The sequence below is a fragment of the Callorhinchus milii genome, unplaced genomic scaffold (genome assembly GCF_018977255.1).
Source record: "Callorhinchus milii isolate IMCB2004 unplaced genomic scaffold, IMCB_Cmil_1.0 Scaffold5, whole genome shotgun sequence".
In the NCBI taxonomy this organism is placed as follows: Eukaryota; Metazoa; Chordata; class Chondrichthyes; order Chimaeriformes; family Callorhinchidae; genus Callorhinchus; species Callorhinchus milii.
The window spans coordinates 46,846,203-46,867,454 of NW_024704746.1; the positions used below are offsets into that span (position 1 = coordinate 46,846,203).

At 38.2% G+C, this 21,252-nt stretch overlaps 1 protein-coding gene across 1 annotated transcript in view; it reads right to left on the reverse strand.

The window, feature by feature from the left end:
• The window catches only part of cacna1c (calcium channel, voltage-dependent, L type, alpha 1C subunit), a 270,222-nt gene extending 249,488 nt beyond the window's left edge, over positions 1-20,734 (reverse strand). Inside the window, exons 1-3 of the mRNA XM_042335422.1 lie at positions 20,715-20,734; positions 20,141-20,627; positions 19,351-19,458 (exon numbers count right to left, since the gene is read on the reverse strand). Coding sequence (XP_042191356.1) covers positions 19,351-19,458; positions 20,141-20,627; positions 20,715-20,734 — 615 coding nt within the window. The remainder of the gene's footprint in view (positions 1-19,350; positions 19,459-20,140; positions 20,628-20,714) is intronic.
• Positions 20,735-21,252: the final 518 nt, after the last annotated feature.

The window sequence follows — 21,252 nt, forward strand, 5'->3', positions numbered from 1 at the left end:
TGATTCTGATATTTCGTTGCCAAACAAGTCATCTTGGAGCCGGTTCAGAGATCCAGGAGGGTTCTCACTACTTGACATTTGTCATTATTTGACATCCAACAAGCACAAGTTTGAGCTTTCATAGGTGGGTATCAGATATCAACAACTCCCTGCGAGCTTCCTGGTGGGCAACAGAACTCAGCATGAAATGCATGAGACCATTGCCAGCATCTTCCTGAACACAGTTCGGACACACATCCCTTCCCATTGAGCAATGGTTCCACCAATTGGAGGTGCAGGGCTTAAGCAGCTCTGCAAACCAATCAAAGTGGATTCCAAGTGCTGGATGTATGAACACATGTTCACTAGGACTCCAGGTAACACCTTCCAGTATTGTTCCTGAGCCTCAGCGTTTCTTCATCAACTATATGGTGGATATCTGGCTTCAGGGCAGTGAGAGGACTTTTACAGAACAATTTGTTAGCCATCTTGATGTTCTTGAGGTCCATGTGCAATGCCGTGTACCAGGTTTAGGCTTACTCAGCACCAGCTGCTTAATCCAGGTCCTCAAGTGGCCATCTTGGCCTCCAGGGTGCTCAGTGACACATCAATACAGGCAGGAGCCCTCCTTTCCTATTTGACGCTTCCCACGTTTGCCACAAATCCACATCACTGCGTGATCCTGGACTTCACAAATGGACCAAAGGAAATCTTTCCACGCCATCCCCAGGAGCTCAGAACAATAGAGTAAAACTGTTTACTCAACTGTTACAGTCTACATCAATGACTTAGATGAGGAAATCGAACTTAATGTATCTAAATTCGTGGACGATACAAAGCTAGGTGGGAAAGTAAGTTGTGAGGAGGACACAAGAAGGATGCAAAAGGATACAAACAGGTTAAGTGAGTGGGCAAGAAGGTGGCAGATGGAGTATATTGTGGGGAAGTGTGAAGTTATTCACCTAGGTAGAAAAAATAGAAAAGCAGATTATTTTCTAGAGAGGGAGAGACTAGGTAGTGTAAATATTCAGAGAGATTTAGGTGTCCTTGTACAGCAATCACAGACGGTTAGTATGCAGGTACAGCAAGCAATTAGAAAGGCTAATAGCATGTTAGCATTTATTGCAAAGTAGTTAGACTACAAGAGTAGGGAAGTCTTGCTGCAATTGTAATTAGGGCTTGGTGAGACCGCACCTAGAATATCGTGTGCGGTTTTGGTCTCCTTATCTAAGAAAGGATATACTAGTCTTAGAGGGGGTGTAACAAAGGTTCACTAGGTTGGTTCCTGGGATGAGGGGTTTGACTTACGAGGAGAGGTTGAGTAGAACAGGCCTCTATTCTCTAGAATATAGAAGAATTAGAGGTGATCTTATAGAAACCTATAAGATTCTTAAGGGTTTTGACAGGGTAGATATTGTGAGACTGTTTCCCCTGGTTGGAGAATCTAAAACTAGGGATCATAGTCTCAGGATTAAAGGTCAGCCTTTTAGAACTGAGTTGAGAAAACATTTCTTCACTCAGAGGGTGATGAATTTATGGAATTCTCTACCCCAGAAGACTGTAGATGCTCAGTCCTTGAACATGTTCAAGACTGAGATCGATAGATTCTTAAAAACTGAAGGGATTAAGGAATATGGGGATAGGGTAAGTAAATGGAATTAGGTTAGATCAGCGTTGATCTTATGAAATGGTGGAGCAGGCTGAGGGCTGCTTCTATTTCTTATGTTCTTAAAACTATTTACACACAAGCTTGATCTGTATTGGGACCTTACTATCCTTGAATAAGAACGAGCACAACTAGAGTGCCCTTTGCCCCTTCTCTGTGCAATCCTTCAGGACTATATCCAAGCAAACGATGGTGTTCCTTATATTCCTTACCTACTTGGCTCGTATTCTCAGTTACATTTATAAAAGGATTGTATACCTGCCTGTCATTTTGAAAAAAGTACACAGATTTTTTAAAAATTGGACAAAAGAAGAATTTGTTAGAATATAAAATCACCAGCGTGTCAATTATACAACTCCAAAGGACACAGATTTAGAATCCTTAATTTGTCTGTAGAACTGCCAAGACATACCAGCTCTGAGTACTTGGCATTCATTGAATGACATACGTCTAAACAAGAGAAACTAAGATAATGCTTTTGTTTATTTTACTTTTATGACTAACGTGAAGAGAATGTACCTGCTATGAGATTCTTTATGGCTATGCCCAGTAACAATGTAGACATAAATACAAATACCGCCTCTGCTCATATATCCAAAACTGAAGTGTGTGTTTTTTTAAAACAATAACTTTTTTTTTCCCATACCCTGATTTTCCCATTGTCACTATCATCTATAGCTGAGCTGGTAAGCAAGTTACCTACTTCATGCTTCCACATATGTAATTCCTAACCTGCCACAAAACATTGTCCAAGAGAATCCCCAGGATGACACCCTCTATGTTTCTCCCCCTATCTTAATTGTCAATTGAAAAATAAAAACTTTATCCCATCTTTAAATGATATATTTCTGTTGAGTTATGTATGAAATTATGTTTGGTGTTATTAATTATGAATTTTGATTATTGAGTTTCTGCATTACCGCAAATAATGTTCTACCCTGCAGCAAGGACGATGATGATGGCTGTACCATGTACTGCTGTTACAATGTTAGCTCAGTGATGTTAACTGGTTAACGATCACTGCAGTTGGCATTAGGAACTTAATACAACAAAACAAAAATAAAAATATTTTCTTTTTAAAAAAAGATGATAAACCAAAAAGCAATAAATAAAACATTTTTAAATAATTATAGAAATGCTTTAACTTGAGTGAAATGTGACCTTCTTATAGCCTGTTCCACAACATTTTTCTTTTGGCCTGTTCCACAACAATTTTTTTTTAGCAGGTTTTTGAGCAGGTTTTGTTACATACATTAATGGTCTTTTTAATGTTTCATTATGCAGTCATTTGTTACTTCACACTGCCTTTCCTGATTTGTTGCTTCTATTTACTTCTATTTTACTGGACTGCTCTATGGAAATTCAACAAGTGTTCATAAAGTAGGGGATTTACTGCACACTTGTTGGATTAATGATCCTAACAAATGGAGGTGACATTTTGCAATCCAAATTTTTAAATAAAATGAATCTTCAATACAATTTATATTTGTAACCCAAATTCAAGAAAGTAATCTTCAGATTTGAGGTTTTCTGTAAAGAATATTTATATGTGGTATTTTCCACTTGTAAATGATCAGATGCCTCTCTGCATTGTGTCACAGTTACAGTTTTTTTTTAATCTCTATTCATTTGTCCTTTGGGTAGAACCAAATACTCATTTCCAAATAAAAACACGGTGTTGTACTGGTCTCCTTTTAGCATCACTGTTGCTAGGACAATAGTTGTTGCCAGGCAGCAGTGAACAAGAAGAGAGAATGAAGATTTCATCTTTTTTATATAATAATGATCATTTTAATTATTTTGAAAATTATAATATCTAATCAACTACACTGCAAATATTACAAACACATATTCAGCACAATTTATTAAATTATAATGAACATGTATATTCTAATAGAAACAAAAACAATGAAACATTCCTCAAAATACCAGTAATTTAAAGAAAAGATCAAGTAACAGGGAAATATTATTTCTCCATCAAACTACTTATCTTTTATGATCAACAATTTGATGAAAAACATCATATAAAAAAATTAAAACCATTTATCCATCCATCACCTCATTAATAATCTAGTCACACACAATTTCTACCACAACAAAGTCTTGTAGGGTATCACAGCTCATTGTCTATACAAAACAGAGCATAACTCTCCATGCAATATACAAATATTCAAATAATTGAAATTATTTAGTTTTTTGTTCACCACAGACAAAATATCTAAAACACTATAACAAATTAAATACTTTTTTTTATTTTCCTTCCTTTTTGAAGTAATCTGTTATTTGCAATATCACAGGTAACCCTTACCCAAATCATTCACACTGTCTTCTGAATGCCTAGAGCCAAAGAAAATGTATTGGACCATAATTATTAGTACTGTTTTGAAAGCTATGATCATCCTTATGTTTCCTTAAAGAGGGATTGAGGAAACCGAGACAACCAAAAAGGTTCTGGCTCAAATGCATGTATTAAAAGCACTCTGAGATGCTACTCTGCATGAAGTGCACTATATTAATACACACTGTTGTAAGAAGTTCTCGAACTATAAATGTGCGTTATATCCTTGTATGTTTTATCATGCTTTACCCATCCTATCTATATTCTCCACGATTTAGTATTAGCAACATTTGCATTATTCTGCCAGCAACTCTTTTTCTCTATCCCAGCTTTACTTTAATCAACAGTTCAAACAGTTGGGTAACAAAACAATGCAATAAATTACCTAATCCTCAACTCAAATTTTCATATTTCTCAAAGAACTAGATGGTGCAGTAATATATCATAGTGTCTGTTACCTCTGCAACAATCCAATCCAAACCAAAAAAAAATAAAGTCTATAAGGGCCTATAGTTAACAAGTTTGGAGAAAATAATTGTGCTTATAAGGAGTATGTGTCCATGGCACAAAAGTGACCATAATCTAGCATGAATTGGGACAAAAATGTCAAATTCAAACTATTACATATCAACTCAACTAATGTGTCTGGATCCCCAACCTTTGAATAGAATTGCTTATTTCACAAGTGTGGTTGTTTGAATTGTTTTATTTCTGACTGAAATTGATAATTCGTTCTGAATATCTATCTTCTTTCTCAGTAAGACTGACAATGTAGCTGCCAGTGGGTTTCCAGATTTTTTGAAAAAATATTGTAATATTTAGAAAGAAAGATACATTGAAACATGTAAGCATTTACAAGTAAGTATTTCAAAATATCTGACAACTAAAATGTCTAGATCTATAAATTACTTTTTGAAAGAAAAGAAAATGATGAAAAGGTCAACTCTATACTTTACCTCATCATTTAAACAGGGAATGATGTCTATGGAATTAGCCACAATAAAATTTGGCAATTCTTTAATGTAAACTTAATTTTTAAGACGGTTTTCCATACGTTATTTTATGAATTACTGAAATCTGACTTCAAAGTTAAAAGTATTAAGGAAATTACAGAGATGTAAAATTAAAAAGTTACAAGGGGAACAAAACATTATACGTGATTTGGGAATGTTCTATGTGGACAATGGATGCTCGCGTGTTTCATTTCCAACGCTAATTCCCTTTGCTTTTATGACAAAACTTCACCCAAACATTAAATAAAAGAATGTCAGTAAAAGGTACAATGTCCCACATTTGAAATAAGAAAACAAATACACTTTCATGTGGCTTTGGTGAATGAGGGAGGGAAAGTTGCTGTTTTTCTAGTATCAGTAATCCCAAATGTACAGTTTTTAAAAACATTTAACACAAGCTCACACAAATCCTTCACCTTAACAGACACCATTCTTTCCTGTTAAGTTTAAATTTAGAATATAAAAATGTAGGGCGACCTGAAATAGAGATGAAAAACAGAGACAGCTTGAAAAGGGCAGCCTCATTCCCTGTTGCTAGGCATCAAGCAGTGAGTAGAGGACTGAAGGACCCATGCCTCAGGCAATTCCTATTTGTCCTCATACCAACTACAAAAAACCTTCTGAATGAAAACCAGGCAAGACAAACATATGTTAGTGAGAATTTGTACATCCTCTTTAAAATGGCCAAAACTCAATTCAACTACATGATACAGTAGTGTAATATCCAGTTTTGTTGTCATATTTTGTATATTGAAAGCAATGATTCCACTTTAATTTCTTCCGTTTTGATATACAATTAAATACTGTTTGGTGAAACTCATTTGTGTTGTAAAAAGTTAACGAAGAAAAACATCATTACTCCATTGAAGAAAATCATTACAAAGGATCATGATTAATTTGAATACTTCTTTGATATTTTTGCTATCTACTTTCATTGTTTTTGAACATTACTGTTTGAACAATGAGTTATCTCTCTTATTTATGGGTGCTTGGCTTGAATGCCTCACTGATCCAATAATGTGTGAGAGAAGAATTAACATCAGTCAATGATATCTTTAATATTGGATCCTTCAATTCAGATATATTTTAATTCAGATCCCAAATAATAATAATGCTGGACTCAGTGACATTTCCCACTGATATTATCCAAACACATTGTTCAAACAATCTTATTTTTTAACAAATGTCAACACGTGTCAGGGGGAAAAATTAAAGCAATGTAAAGTTGATTGATCTGACTTTTTTTAAAATAGGTTTATAAACTAAACCAAATTTCAAACACAACTGGAAACCATTTTCTCCAAAGTCTCTATGCTGTAATACTTTTTACAGCGACTAGGTTGATTCTATATAAATCATGAGAAATCCACTGTAGGGTTGTACTGTCTTCATAAACACCACAAATGCATGCTAAAACCTACATATTTCCTACAACTGTTGAGAACTTTGTTCTATTCTATTGGTTGGACTGCACATTTGTGATCATTCCCTGCAATGCCTATATATTTTTCACAAATTAGTGTTCATGTTACTGAGTTGCTGAACTATCACTTGTACCCAAGTATGAAAGAGTATAGACTGGCCACATTGTCCAAATCATGTATTCAGTTGTATCTTAATATCTTTGTTTTTAAATGAACAAATGTGACGATAAAAATTCCCTCCCTGTCCCATAGTGTCGGACTCTTGTACAAAAAATGACTGTTTTTTTCCATCAGCCAGCCATTCTGAGACATGCACATACCAAATCACCATGCTTAAGAGTGTCCAAACTAAACTAAAGGTTCCATGCATCCTACCTACAAAATAAATTTGTGTATAGTATCACCTGGAACAAATATTTCATCTGTAAAAGGCATCAGATGCAAACACAGATTGAACATAGAATGTTGCCTGTTTAAGATTGATTGTTAAGGCTGTAATTTACTGTGGGGCTTCAGTTGACATTTTCAGGCACGACAGCCAAGCTCTTGTTCTTTACAAACACTGAAATTAAATTACAGTTTTATACTTCTCTGTATGATCTGTAACTTGCATTCCAGTCTCAATAAAATAAACACAGTGACAATGACAGTTAAAAATAGAATTGAACCTATATGTGTTTCAGGCTATTTTAGGTTATTGTAAAGTTCTCGGTGCAGAATGATATTGTTACATGACTCATGGGAGGGTACATTCTGGGAAACGAGAGTTTCGTTCACATTTTTAAAAATGGCATTCTCATATGATATCATTGTTTATCAAACGGAGCAATGACATTATAATCAGAACCATTTCTGTATTTCAACAAGAACAATAAATCTACTGCATTCATGCCACATATATGGCCTGGTTTACATTGATTATTTTCTCTAGCATGATGAATAGCAATTTGAGATTTTAAAAACAAATTGAAAGTATATTAATCACTATTTTCACCACTGTTTTTTTTCCTTCATGTCTTCCCAAACTGTTATCACCAACATCAAATAACAGCAAATTGCCTTCCTTTCACATCAGGAGGACATCCCAAGGTGCTAGACAGTTAAGTGTTTGCACCCGAGCTGGAAGTTGGATTCAAGAGGGGTGGGGTCAATAGGAGTTGGGGGTGGGAAAATGACCAAAGGCACAGTCAAAGAGAAAGGTTTTGGACCTTAAAAATATTTTTATTTTTTGAGGCAAAGGGACACTGGAATTGGAGTGTGGGGGCAAAAGGCTGAAGTCCAGGGAATATTAAGTGCACCAGTGCCCTCCGAGCGAAGTGAGTGGGCAGGTTGGCAGGGTTTTAGAAAGTCACCGAGGTAGAGTGGGACAAGACCATAGATGGTTTTAAAAATGAGGACAAGGATCTTTGAAGGTAGAGATGAGACGAAAAGCGGTGGAGAAGAAAAGAATAATTGACCAGTGGCAAAAGGGTAAGATGCTCAATCCCATTCCTCTGACAATGCCGCTCCTAAGCTAGTCATCCATGTACAGCAGTGTCCCAATGAAAATTCTTAGAATATATCTAACTTGTAAAGTAGTTCATCGCAGCACTGCAGTAGAGAGGAGGGCAAACCTTGGAACAAAGGTTTTGGAGGAGGTTGGTGGTAGTGAGCATAAACATACTTCTGCCTTCCTCTCCCTCACTTCCTATCTCTGCCTACTTACCCTTTATGCCTTTCCCAGCTCCCTGTACATTTGTTCGGTCTCCCCCCTTCTTCACTCAGATCTATTGGCCCCCTAAAGTCCAGGATTCAAGATTCTTATTCCAACTTTCAAATACTTTCATGGCTCGTCCCTCGGAAACCTCTTGCAACCATTCTGCTCTGGTCACTTTCTCTGCTCAGCAAACAATGGCCTCATGTCCCCTGCCCACGAGCCCCGATGGTGGGTGAACCTTGAACCATTCTGCTTCATCTTAAGAGTCTCTCCCAGTCTTCAAAATCTGCCTCAAGATCTATCTCTTTGAGAACCTTTTGACCACCTATCTCCCCTTTCTATTCTACCTTTCTACCCTTTTCCCTCCTTCCTCACTCTCCTATCCCTCCTCTCCTCTCTTCGATTCCATTCCTCTCTCCAAAATTCCCATGACTCACATTATGTTTTAATCAAAAGTGGGAAGTGGGGCCAATACCATTTCTTTTCAAAATGGTCACTGATGACATCAATTCCTGCATGCTTCTCATTCTTAAATACTGGCTGTTATGTGTTTGTCCTCTAGTCCATAATGCTGGAAAGTGAAGGACGCGAGAGAATAAAGAGAGTGTTGATCAGAAGAAGAAGGAGGAGGAGTGGAATGCAAAGTGATGATTCCTAAATGCTTTATATTAATATTCCAATGGTGAAGATAAATTAACTAATACAAATTTTCTTTTATCATCTGGATAATCCATTTAAAATTGGAATGCCTGGAAATGAAAACTATTAAGCCTTTGAGGACTAAAGAATGAATTCATTCCATGGAGAGCCATGGATCGAAACCTATTCCCTGAACTAAAATATTTCAGCTGCAAAGTCCCATTTGGTGAGTATTTTGTTCTCGTATTTCACAGCGCAATTATAAACATTCTGCATAACATGTTGCATGCGTTTTGCAAGAGTATTCCTCTCTGGAAATGAGACAAGTGAGAAGAGACCTGATAGAGGCATTTAAGATTATAAAAGGAACTGATAAGGAAGGTACTGATAGGCTTTGTCCACTCATTGGCAGCTCCAAAAATGTGGTGCATAAATATAAGATAGCTTGCAACAGATCTGAAAGGGAGGATTGAAGGAAAATCTTTACCCAGAGGGTGATAAGAATGTGAAATTCAATGCCAGAATCTGTAGTTGAAGTAGAAAGCATTAACATAATTAAATGGAAATTGCATGCTTAAATGAGGTTGAAGGGGTAAGAGGGTTAAGGGAGAGGGGACAGAGAGTGGAACAAACTCATGTGGGGTATAAAACACCTTTGCAGTCCAGTTGGGCCAAATGACCCATTTCCATGGTGTAACATTCAATGTAATTATATATAATTTACCAAATTTAATAGGCACTTCATGGCATATCAAATAGCATATTGTTTTTTAACCTTCCCCCAAAAGAATTCAAAACTAGTCCAAACTAAATGTGACAAGTCCAAAAATCTTGGGAAACTATCTCATTGAATATTTTTTCTATTCTATAAAATATGTCAATAACATTCAGCTATAAAAACATAAGGTGCGCATTGACAGATTGTTTCCAAGAAAACATTTCACTCTACAGATAAATATTTGAAACTAGTAGAAATTGGTTCTGCCACTGCATTTGAATCTTGTGCACAAATTTGGACAGCCTATTCAAAAGAACAAGGAAGCATTAGAGATGGTTCAGAGACGAGCAACAACGAGGAATCTAGAAATCAGAGCTCAAATCGTGTTTTCAGTAAGTCATCTCTGTACAACTTACATAGCACCTTTCAGATACTGTAACATCTTATAAAAGTAGAACATTTTATTAAAAGTGGGGTCGGACTCCAAAAAAGGGAGAGTGGAAAGGGGAAGTGGCCATAAGAGCACTTGAAAAGGTAGGTTCCAAGGCAGAACTTAAAACGGAGAGAGAGGGGCGAGTTGGAGGGGTAGAGGGAGGAAAGTTAGGGCCGTAGAATCTGAAGGCTCAGTCACTGATGGCGGTGCAGAGTGGGCAGGGATGTGCAGAAAGCCAAAGTTTGCCAAGTGGAGGGACAAGCAGAGAAGTGGGGTGTGAGGAGGTCAGAGAGATAATGACAGCTTGACTTAGTTGGGAATAATAATAATATTAATAATAATAATCCTTGCATTTGATATAGCACCTTATCAAGTTTTTGAGAAATCTCACAGCGCTTCACGGATTGGTATTAATTATTATTACAATTATGCTTAAAAATTGTATTAATTATTAATAAAGGAATGGTAGCATTTTTGTCTGAACCAGAAGATTGTGGGTTCAAGCCCTGCTTCAACAACAATAACTTGGATTTATATAGCGCCCTCCACGCCAAACGGTGTCTCAGAGTGCTTCACAGTAACAGATCCCGGGGCCGAGACAGGGGGAGGGGGAGGAAGATGACCAAAGGCGCGGTCGAAAAGAAAGGTCTTGAGCAGAGACCTGAAAATAGGAAGGGAGGGAGCGAGGCGAAGGGAGTGAGGAAGGGAGTTCCAGAGCCTCGGGGCATAGTGGCTGAAGGCATGGCCGCCGAGGGTGGAGCGGAGGATTCGGGAGACAAGGAGGAGGCCAGACCCAGAGGAACGAAGGCAACGGGTACTGTTTTGAGGAGGTCAGAGAGGTAGGGGGGTGTAGAGGAGTGCAGGGACTTGAATACAAGGGTGAGGATCTTGAAATCGATCCTCCCTGGGATAGGGAGCCAGTGCAGTCTGGCAAGGACTGGGGCAATCGGGGAGCGGAGTTTCGTGCGGGTGAGAATGTGGGCGGCAGAGTTTTGAATGATTTGGATTTTATGGATGGTAGTGGATGGGAGACCGGCGAGGAGGGTGTTAGAGTAGGTAGAGTGCTTCAGGACCTCTAGCTCATAGTCTAGGCTCCTCGAATTTTGGGTTGGAATACTGCAATGTCAAGATGCCGTCTTTCAGATTAGATGTTAAACTAAGGTCACATAAACCACTATTTAGGCAGTTGGTAAAGATTCCACGGCACCATTCTATGGAATTTCTCCCAGTGTCCCGGCCAACAGTCCTCCAGATAAAAGTGGTGATTGACTTTATGGCTGTTTGTGGAACATTGTGTTCAAAATTGGCATTCTTAGAGCACTCGCCTCCAAGTGAGATGACCTGGGTTCGATTCCCGGAAGGTTGGGCAAGTTTCCTTGCTCCACTCGCCTCTGTTCACCTAGCAGTAAATAGGTTGTTAGTCGATTGGTGGATCACTTTTCCGGGGGTAATAATTTGGTCACTTAATCCACGACTGTTTGTGGGACGCTGCTTTGTGCAATTGTCTGCCGCATTTCACCCACAAAATATAGTCAATTCACTTTACAGTATATTCGGTGAAGCACTTTGAGACGTCTCAAAGACGTGATAAGGCACTATATCAAATGCAAAGATTATTATTATTCACCAACAAATAGGGACACTACACCTTTCAGTAAAATCCTGGTAAGTACTTTGAGTCATTTTAACAAATCTTATCGATAAGGTTCAATATCAAATGCAAGGATTATTCTTAGTATGAATAAAGTTTTGTTAACCCAAACCTGTCCTTGACTTCCACCAGCTGCTATTCCAAAAAAGTCAATACCTTGCACCTATGCCTGCATAGTCAGATCAACAACCTGTCAGTGTGTTATCATCATTCAGATTTGTTGTACTTTTATAGATAGTTCAATATAATATTATAATATAATAATAATCCTCGCATTTGGTATAGCTCTTTTCACATCTTCTAGACATCTCAAAGCGCTTCACAGAATATACTGTAAAGTGAATTGACCCTATATTTGTGGGCGAAACGTGGCAGCCAATTGCGCACAGCAGTGTCCCACAAACAGTCGTGGATTGAAAATGACCAATTTGTTATTGTTTTGTTTTGGAGGGATTATTATTAGGTGTGTGGAGTAAGGAAACTTGCCCAAGGTTTCGCCCTGCCTGGAATTGAACCCAGGTGTCTCGCTTGCAAAGCGAGTGCTCTAACCACTGAGTTACAGGACTCCACAGGAAGGAACTTTTGAACAAGTAACATTATCCGTTATATATCTTGTAAAACCTCATTGCACTGCTATATTATGCACTGCTATATTATGAGAATGATGACTTGTAAAATTGCTGAATAATTTTCTTCTTCCCCCACCAAAAAAACCACCAAGAATTCACATGGTATTATTACTGCTTCACACCATCTTAAGATAATTATTCCGATCATTATTTTATTTCAATAAAAATAACTTTAAATCTCAGCATAGATATTTTGAGTATTAAATTAGAAACAATAATTGACAAGTGAGGAACTTCATTATTATTTTTAAGGATCAAATATAATGAAGTAACAATTAAGACATATAAAACTATGCACACATTTGTAATAGCAATGCTTAACCATTAATTTGTGGTGTAATGGAGTAGCAAAATTAAGTTTTGATGCCCCATTCTGTGAATTTTTTGATCTCAGCTGTCCTGCAATGGAGAAAAAATAATTGGACACATTCCTGAAAAGAAATCAAAAGGAGAATCCTCACCAGACTGCTCTCACAAGCTTTGCTAAATTCAAATAATTAAATGTGAATTATCATTTCAATTCATCCAGCATATAATTGCTCATGTTTTATTTAAAGTAAAACAGGTTTATAAAATGTTATACAAGCATACAGAGAATGTGTGAGTTATACAGCAGGTTTAACAATTTTCTTAAAGAAAAGAAAATGCTCATCAGGACATTCTGATCCACCATGTCATAAGGAAAGTAAAACATAAAGATAAGTCCATTCTCAACTTCAGTTTTAGAGGAAACACTGAAAACTGAAGGAGGGAACACCAAACCCAAAAGTGTAACAGACAAAAAAANGTTGCAAATAGAAACAATTAATTTTTAAAATGTCTCCCTTCCATAATGCATCATCTAGTGCTATGCCACATACCAGACTACGAAAAAGAACAGTTTATCATATTAATAACAATACTTGCATTTAATATAGTGCCTTATCACACTAAAATGTCTCAAAACAAAATGCGGTTATGCATATTAGTATTTGTAGGTGAATGTGGCAGCTAATTTCCACATAGCAATGTCCTATAATCAGCCAAATTGAATGATTAATTTTAACCGGATTTTGGTCAGGACACTAGAAGAAACTCTCTTCTCCTTCAACTGCACTAGAGGGGCAGCCAAGACTATGAGTGAGACATCAAATTTATTAATTTGATTAATTTATTGTATTAATAATAAAATTAAATAAATAATCCATGCACTTGGTATTGCACCTATATTGTTGAACATCTCAAAATGTTCACAAATTCTGTGCAAAGTGCACTGACAAGATTTGTAGGTGAATTGAATATTTATTTTCCTCATTTGTATTCCGATCTGGCTCACCATTTACTTTTTTTTCCCACGTGTTTAATTAATCTTTCTCATTTTGTTTTTTAGTTCTCACAATCCATCATTCCTTGGTTGAGAATGCACAAATACCTGCTTGATCCAGCAACTTTGTTGAAGGTAAGAACAACAATTATTTTACTTTTTCACCAGTCCTTCCAATAATCCCACAAGGAGCATACTTGACTTACATTAATGCTGTTTATAATGCAGATTTAATGGCAAATTGTCACAATTTTGTCAACAATTCATCACTAAATGTACAGCACAAATGGGGCCTCGGGTGGCATAAGTCATACTGCACAACCATTCCTGAAACCATTTGGAGGAGGTTGAATCAGTAGCTTTACAATTCACACCCACACAGAAAAAAACACAACAGGTGCAAGTCACAATATGCTCATCCTCCCATTTAAATCTCACTGTTCAAGATCTTTAAAGATCAACTTTTAATGTTTTTTTAAATCATGCAATCAAATTGATTTCTTTAAAATAAAAAATAGTGTAACACTCATACACCAAAATCTGTTTTCTTGTGCCCAATTTAAATGATTTAGAGTGGGAAATATTTTTTTTTCGCACATTCACCATACTGTAAAAGTTAAATGGTTTTGCTCCTGGCAGTATGAACATACTATTAAACTGAAAAGGCAACTTGTTATTCAAGGCTATTTGGACTAAGAATTAATTTTAATATGGCACATTGCTTTTGGTATTTGAGATAATAGTTTTTTTNCAAACTGCATAAGAATTATAAAAAAAATCATTTCTAACTACTATAGAATTTCAAAGATGAAAAATCAAAATAATTTTAAAAAGTTGTGTTGAAACAGGAATTAGAAGCAAGTTTAGTTCATGAATATACAGTACTTCTTTCAGATTATAAGAGTCTCCAACAACTTTGGTACATCCTGACAAATCAAACAAAATTAGAAAATCAGACAGAATTTGTGCTGGATACAAATAGAATAAAGCCCATATCCCCAACCTCAGAAGAATCTTCCCTGCTCTACCAATATAGCAATGTTTATGTCCCACACTTTGTAGTTCTTTTGCCAATGTAATTGTTCTGAGGACAGATGTAAATCGGGTTAGATAACCAAAATTGATTTCATATCGGGCCCTCAAGAATACAAAGGCAAAATAAAATATAGGCTCCAATTAAAGAAAGACCATGTACAATCCATTCTATCACAGACTAACCCATTAATTAGCCTCCTGAGGGAAGTTTCTGCATAACTACTCTTGATTCCAAACGTCCATCATCAAAAATCTATAATGTTCAGACGTCCTAAAATCTACATAACTCAATCCTGTCCTGCTAGTTGTCATCTATATTTTCCTTCCCCCTTTATCCCAGTAGAACAATAACCATTATGTCCTGTGAAATAAGTAATCATTTCATCTCATTTCTATGGACTTCATACTGTTAAGGATAAACAATAAGGAGTACAGAGGACCCTACATAGAATGAAGGCCAATTTTCCATTCTATATGCATAGGAATCTGGGACTCTGTTAAAATATATTCCAGAATAAAGAGCTACTATATCAAGATATTTATTATGATAATGTTTCAGATTATTGCAGATTATTAAACAACAATTTTGTAAAGCTTTATAAAACTTGTGTAGCAATATCTACTGTAGCATCTGAAGGTTCTGCTTAATTTTATTAAAATACTTATTAGTCATCAACAACAAAAACAACTTGCATTTATATAGCGCCTCTCACACAGGGTAGCATCCCAGAGCTGAGGATAGAGCCCTAGGGTACACCACGGTGAACGGGTGGAGGCTGGAGGAGAAACCGTTTGAAGAGACAAAGTGAAGGCTATTTGTTAGGTAGGACTCGAACCAGGCTAGTGCAGTCCCACTAACGTGGATGAGGATAGCGTGGTCGACTGTGTCGAACGCAGTGGAAGGGTCCAGGAGGTCAAGAAGGCAGATGGAGCCCTGGTCACAGAGAGAGAGTACATAGTTTGTGACCTTGACAAGCGGCGTCTCTGTGCTATGGGCAGAGCAGAAATCAGACTAGAGGGGCTTAAGAAGGGAGTAGAGGGAGAGGCGTGAGCAAAGCTGGTTAGCGACCACATGTTTCAGAGCTTTGGCAAGAAAGCACAGGTTGGAAATGGGACAGTAATTTGTGAGGTTGGAGGGTCAAGGGTGTGTTTTTTGAGGAGGGGATGACAGTAGTTTTAAGGAGAAAGGAACAGAACCTGAGGAGAGTGACTGGTTGACTGAGTCAGCCAGCAGGTGGGAGAGGAGGGGGAGTTGGCTGACAGTAATTGGGTAGGAAGGGGGTCGAGGCAGCAGGTAGTGAACTTCATCTAGGAGATGGTGGTTGAGTGGGAGTGGGGAGTAATCGGGACAAAGGATTGTAGGGAGGGGCGAGTGGTAGGGGTTATGGCGGAAGGAGGGCGTAGTTTAGACGGTCTGGGGGGGGGTGCGGAAGTGGACATAGGCGGGAAGGATGCAGCCAAGCCGATATTTTTCAATCTTGGACCCGAAGAAGTCTAATCTTTTTAACACTAAACAGAAACTTCAAAACAGAGAAAATTGCTGCACAGTTCAAAACGCTAAACTTGGTAAAAATGTTTTGTGTTGAATTGGTCGATGGGAGACTTACAATTTATCAAACAGAATGAATTGGCAGGTTGCAAAGAAAATCTAACAATTGCTCCTGAATTTAATAAAATACAAAGTTGTAAACACCAGTATGCTTAATTGAGGGTGACCTGCTTCATGTCAGGCTCTTCGCTCTATGACAAAGATCTGTGACTAAACTGTTAAAGAATTATGGTATCAAGTGAGTAGTTGTGGAACCACTTGGCAATAATTATCGCATTTCAATAGTACTCCTTCTGTCATGAGAACTAGTGCAAGCGCATCACCAAATCCTGGTATGTAACTTTAGATGGACAAATTTTAAGGGCATAAGGACTAATCTTTTGAGCATCCTTCAAAACTATGCGGAGATGCCAGGAAAAGTGCAGAAGGAGCAAATTACTGCTCCCAAATAAATCAACAAGAAATTTTAAAGGGTTATGAAAAGGTAGATAAGTAGGTGTAGGAGAATATAATCATTCAGCTGAGTATAAAACCGTTCAAGAGAAGGTAAATATTAAAATATTGGGGGAATCAAGAGAGATCCATAAAGCAACATAGTTGCAGCTGTCAAATATAACACCAAATGTCTTCCAACATTATAAAAGTCAGAAGGTAGTCAAGGAGAAAGATAAAACCCTAGGGGACTGAAAGAATGTTGGAAAAAGAAACTAAACTAAAGAAAAACATTAAAATATTAAATGATGACTTCTTGGAGGATATCACAATGGAATATGTGATTCTATATCTAACAAAATTGTGTTAGATTGAGGGTTTTGCCATGAACAAAGCAAAGATTCGAGATAGACTCAAGTGGCTGAAAACCAACAAAGTCTTTAAACAGACAAAATATACCTTAGAGTACTTGAACAAATATTCTGAGGGAGTCTGTCAACATTGGGGAAGTTCTAACAGAACCTCTGGTATCAGACAGATGTGATTTCCCGATTCAAGAGGTATGATTGAATCATACCTGACAACTACAGGCCCATTATTCCAACTTTAATAATTGGAAAACAAATGGAATCAATTTTTAGAAGTAAAATGGAAGATTACCTGGATGAAAATAAACTGATATATGACAGTCAACATGTCTTTAGAAGGTGTAAATCTTTTTGACCACACCTCATAGAAGGTTTGACAGTTAGAAGCTATACAACAAACTATCTGACTCCCAAAAGTCCTTTGACGAAACCACACAAGACAATCTGTTACAAACTGAAATTTGATTATCAAGGTTAAGCCTCAAGGATCCATGCTTGGATTCATTCCTGTTCGAAATTGCCTGCATTTATAAACTCAGTGAAAATTAGTTAACTTTGCAGATGAACTACGTTTGGGGAACAGTGTAACGGACACAAGGGCCCCAGTGGCAGGAAGGCTTGGAGGTGGAAATTGCTGTGTCTTCTTGAGGAGGTGCTGATGCCTCATCTCTCACTTGGTGCTGGGGCTGGGCTGAGAAGTGGGGGGAGACCCTGGCCTGGCCCCAGGCTGGGCAATATGAAATTCAGCCCACATGGCTGGCCCCAGGTTAGTTATTGGTTAGAGTGCGTGGGTCTGTAAGAGGGGACCCCAGCCACGAACCCAGGTGCCTGCATCCCTCCATGGATGTTATGTTGTTGTTGCTATTCTGGGTTTTCCCCTGCCTTAGAATAAAGTTGTATGATATGAGAGTCTCTACGTGCGTCCATATCTGCCTGGCTCGGTGGGTCTGAGCAACAAGGGTAACAAAGAGAGCATCAATAGGGTATGTATCTAGCTGATCAAAGGAAATCTAGTTCAAAAGAGATAAAGGTATCTTGGAATCAAAAATTGGAGGCACAAGAAGGTGAAAGAATTTGTATTTTTATAGCATATAAAATCACGAAACATCTCCAAGTGTTTCAGAGTAACTATCATTATATTAAATGTAGTGACTTTTTTTTGCAGGCACAACCATTGTAGCCATTTGACACACAGCAAAGTCCCACAAATAAGCAGTTGATGTATAATTAATTCCTAGAATTAGTTACTGCCTACAATGCATTTAAGTCATTCTGGAGATGTTTTTTCTGATGTCCTATTATCAATTTAAGGGTTTCAAAAAATTATTATTATTATAATTTACACTTAGATAAAAATTGTACTCTACAGCATAATCCATTTTCCAAATAATTTTAAACATACGTTATTGCTCATTTTATGCAGCACAGATTACAGATTACAGATAAACTACAGATTATCAATATTTTGAGTGATGAAATATTCAACTCTTTCAAGATTATATAATTTAAAAATCTGTTACAGGTATATTGTAATGAACCATAGACTTTTTGAAATGTTACAAAAGAAACAAACATTATTTGAAAACGTAATCAATGGTATGTTATCAGAAATAGTTACAATAATTAAATAAGCAACTGTGCCAAACTAATACGATTGTTTCCTTATTTATTTTCATTTTACTTGTCGATGCTCTATAACTTAAAATGCAAAAAAGGACCATTTTTCAACCGCACTTTACCAAATCCGCTACTTTTGCATATATTGCAAATATATGCAATGTATTATATTGCAAATATATGCAATGTATTATATTGCAAATATATGCAATGTATTATATTGTTCAAACTTGATAGCAATTAGATAGGATTAAACAGGCTGCCATTTTAAGGAGCAGGAACCTGCTCATAAAGATCATCTTCCAAAGGATTTCAGTGATCTGCTAATAGCAGACACGTGGATTTATTTTTATCATCTACCTATAGAATTCAAGAAAAGTTTAGCCAAAATTATATTTCATAACATAAACAGCATTCAAAGATCATCCAGTACTGCCGAAGCAAAAATGTCACAAGGGGTGGAAAAACACACACATCTTATTACTGTTTTTAATCAATGATGTAGGGAAACGTTTAACAACCAGCTGCGAAAATGTGCTTAAAGTGATGTTTAGCTAAAAGTCAAATGATTCCCCACTCGCAGGGTGGTCAACAATGACGTCTCAAACTTCTAACCAAGCAATGGTTTGCGTGTTCAGTCCCAATTACTGCATGGAAATGCTGCCAAGCCTTCAAACCCACCTAACATGCAGAGACTCAACAAGTATCCAGTGACAATAGCTCACCGTCAACACATAAAGGTCACATACTTCCTGATTTCTCACCAAATTATATATGCACATGAAAAATATCAACTCCAACAAATGCACCCAAAAAAAAAGGGGGGGGGGAGGGATGGGGGAACTTGAACTTGAACTTACCAGATTGGAATTGGTTGCATTCGAGTCATCTTCTGGAAAAGGTATGTAGACAGCTAAGGCCACGCAATTGGCGAAAATGGTGAGGAGAATGATTATTTCGAATGGCTTGAGATCAGAGTTAAGGCGTCAAGATTCACTCCCAACCCAATGCCTCGCCCTCCTGGAAGCAATTATTTCCACCTTCGTCGTTTGAAATTAAACATTCCTGTGCAATTCTAGCAATGCCTAAAATGAGTCGACAAATCAATCTTTTGGAGGAAAAAAAAAAGGGAGTGAGAACCCGGAGTCGGTGTGGCATTTGTTTCCAGATGCAATCAATATCCCTGTGGGGCATTTCGTGAAGGAAACCCCCCCCCCCCAAAAAAAAAAAAAGACCACCGGTTTTACTGGAATGCAACTTTCTACGCATTGATCGGGTAATAATAACTTGAGAAACAAAATGATGTTTCTCTTTTAAGAGAACGGAAGAACCAAAAAGTGGGTATCGCGGTGGCAATTTGGCTGCAGTTTTTAGTGCAGCAGTTTTAGTGATCTTTCGGTTCTCTCCCGTTTTTTAAAAGGATATTTCCACTCCACTGTGTTAATGTGTTAAAAACACCTTATGCATCCGTCTCTGCGTGTGTTTATGCGAGTGCTGCGCTCGTATTTTGTGTGCGGTTTGCGTTTAAGCGCTTGTGCCCGACTCGGGCGCGGGTACGTGTGCAATCCGGTGATGGATGCGATGCTGATCTTTCGGTTCTCTCCCGTTTTGTTTTGTTTTGTTTTGTTTTTTTAAAAAAAAAGGATATTTCCACTCGACTATGTTAATGCACGCTCTCCTGATGGGGTTTTTGAGAGTCAGGCAGAAGAGAGCCCGCGGCGGTCGTGTGGTGGCGGCGTTGGCTTGTTTCTTCTGTTTGCTGTACGGTTGCCTCTTCCTTTGGGTGGAGTTGGCGGTGGAGACCGTGTTGCCCCCCAGCATCGCGGCAGCCTTGGCTTGTCTGGCCGCGTCGATGGCTGCCTGCCAGGACAGGGCAGCCCCCGGTCCGGGGATGTGCTCCGGTGCCAAACCGTCCGTGTTGGCGTTGGAGTGTCCATGGTCAAGTGCTGGCCGACTGCTGCCGTAGTTTGCGCCTGAAAGCAAACACCAAACCCCCCCCACCCACCACACACCCCGGAAATCAAAAACACGCACCGCAACACGTTTGCATTTGCATTGCAACGAGAAAAACACACACACACACACACACACACACACCAGAGAAACCGACAGCCATCCCTCGCTGAGCCCATTCCACCTCGACTCGGTGATTCATTTGACAACTTAATCCAAAGAAAATCAACCGATCTAACCGATTGGGAATGTTTGATTGGGGACTGACTACCGAGGAAACATCAGCAACATCGGGTCCAGATAACTTTCCATACAGATCTGGGAGCAATCGGGGAGGGGGGGGGGAGGGGGGGAGGGGGGGGGGGGCGCACGGCTGACGGGAGCATTCGGTGAACGTGGTTACAAATGCTCGAGAGAGAGAGATTGAGAGAGATTGAGAGAGAGAGAAAGAGAGAAGATCGAAAAGAATCGGAGATACCGACTGCAACTTTCAATGATTCCTACTCGGTGCACAACGTTAACCGTTCTTTCTCAAATAATAATTGCAAAGGAGGGTGGTGGGGGGTGGGGGGTGGGGAGTGGGGGGTGGGGGGGTGGGGGGGTGGGGGGGTGGGGGGGGACAGTCAAGAGAAGCAATTTGCAAATTTCCACTCCACCGTTTAAGAAATGATTCGTTCTTGGCACACATTTAACATAGCTCTGAAGCCCAAATAAGATGTAGGTCATATAGCACCTTTCCCGTGTATTCTCTAAACAGTCTCAGCATTCAATTCGGCCTTTAACTAAATTATGGTTTATGTTTTTTTTTT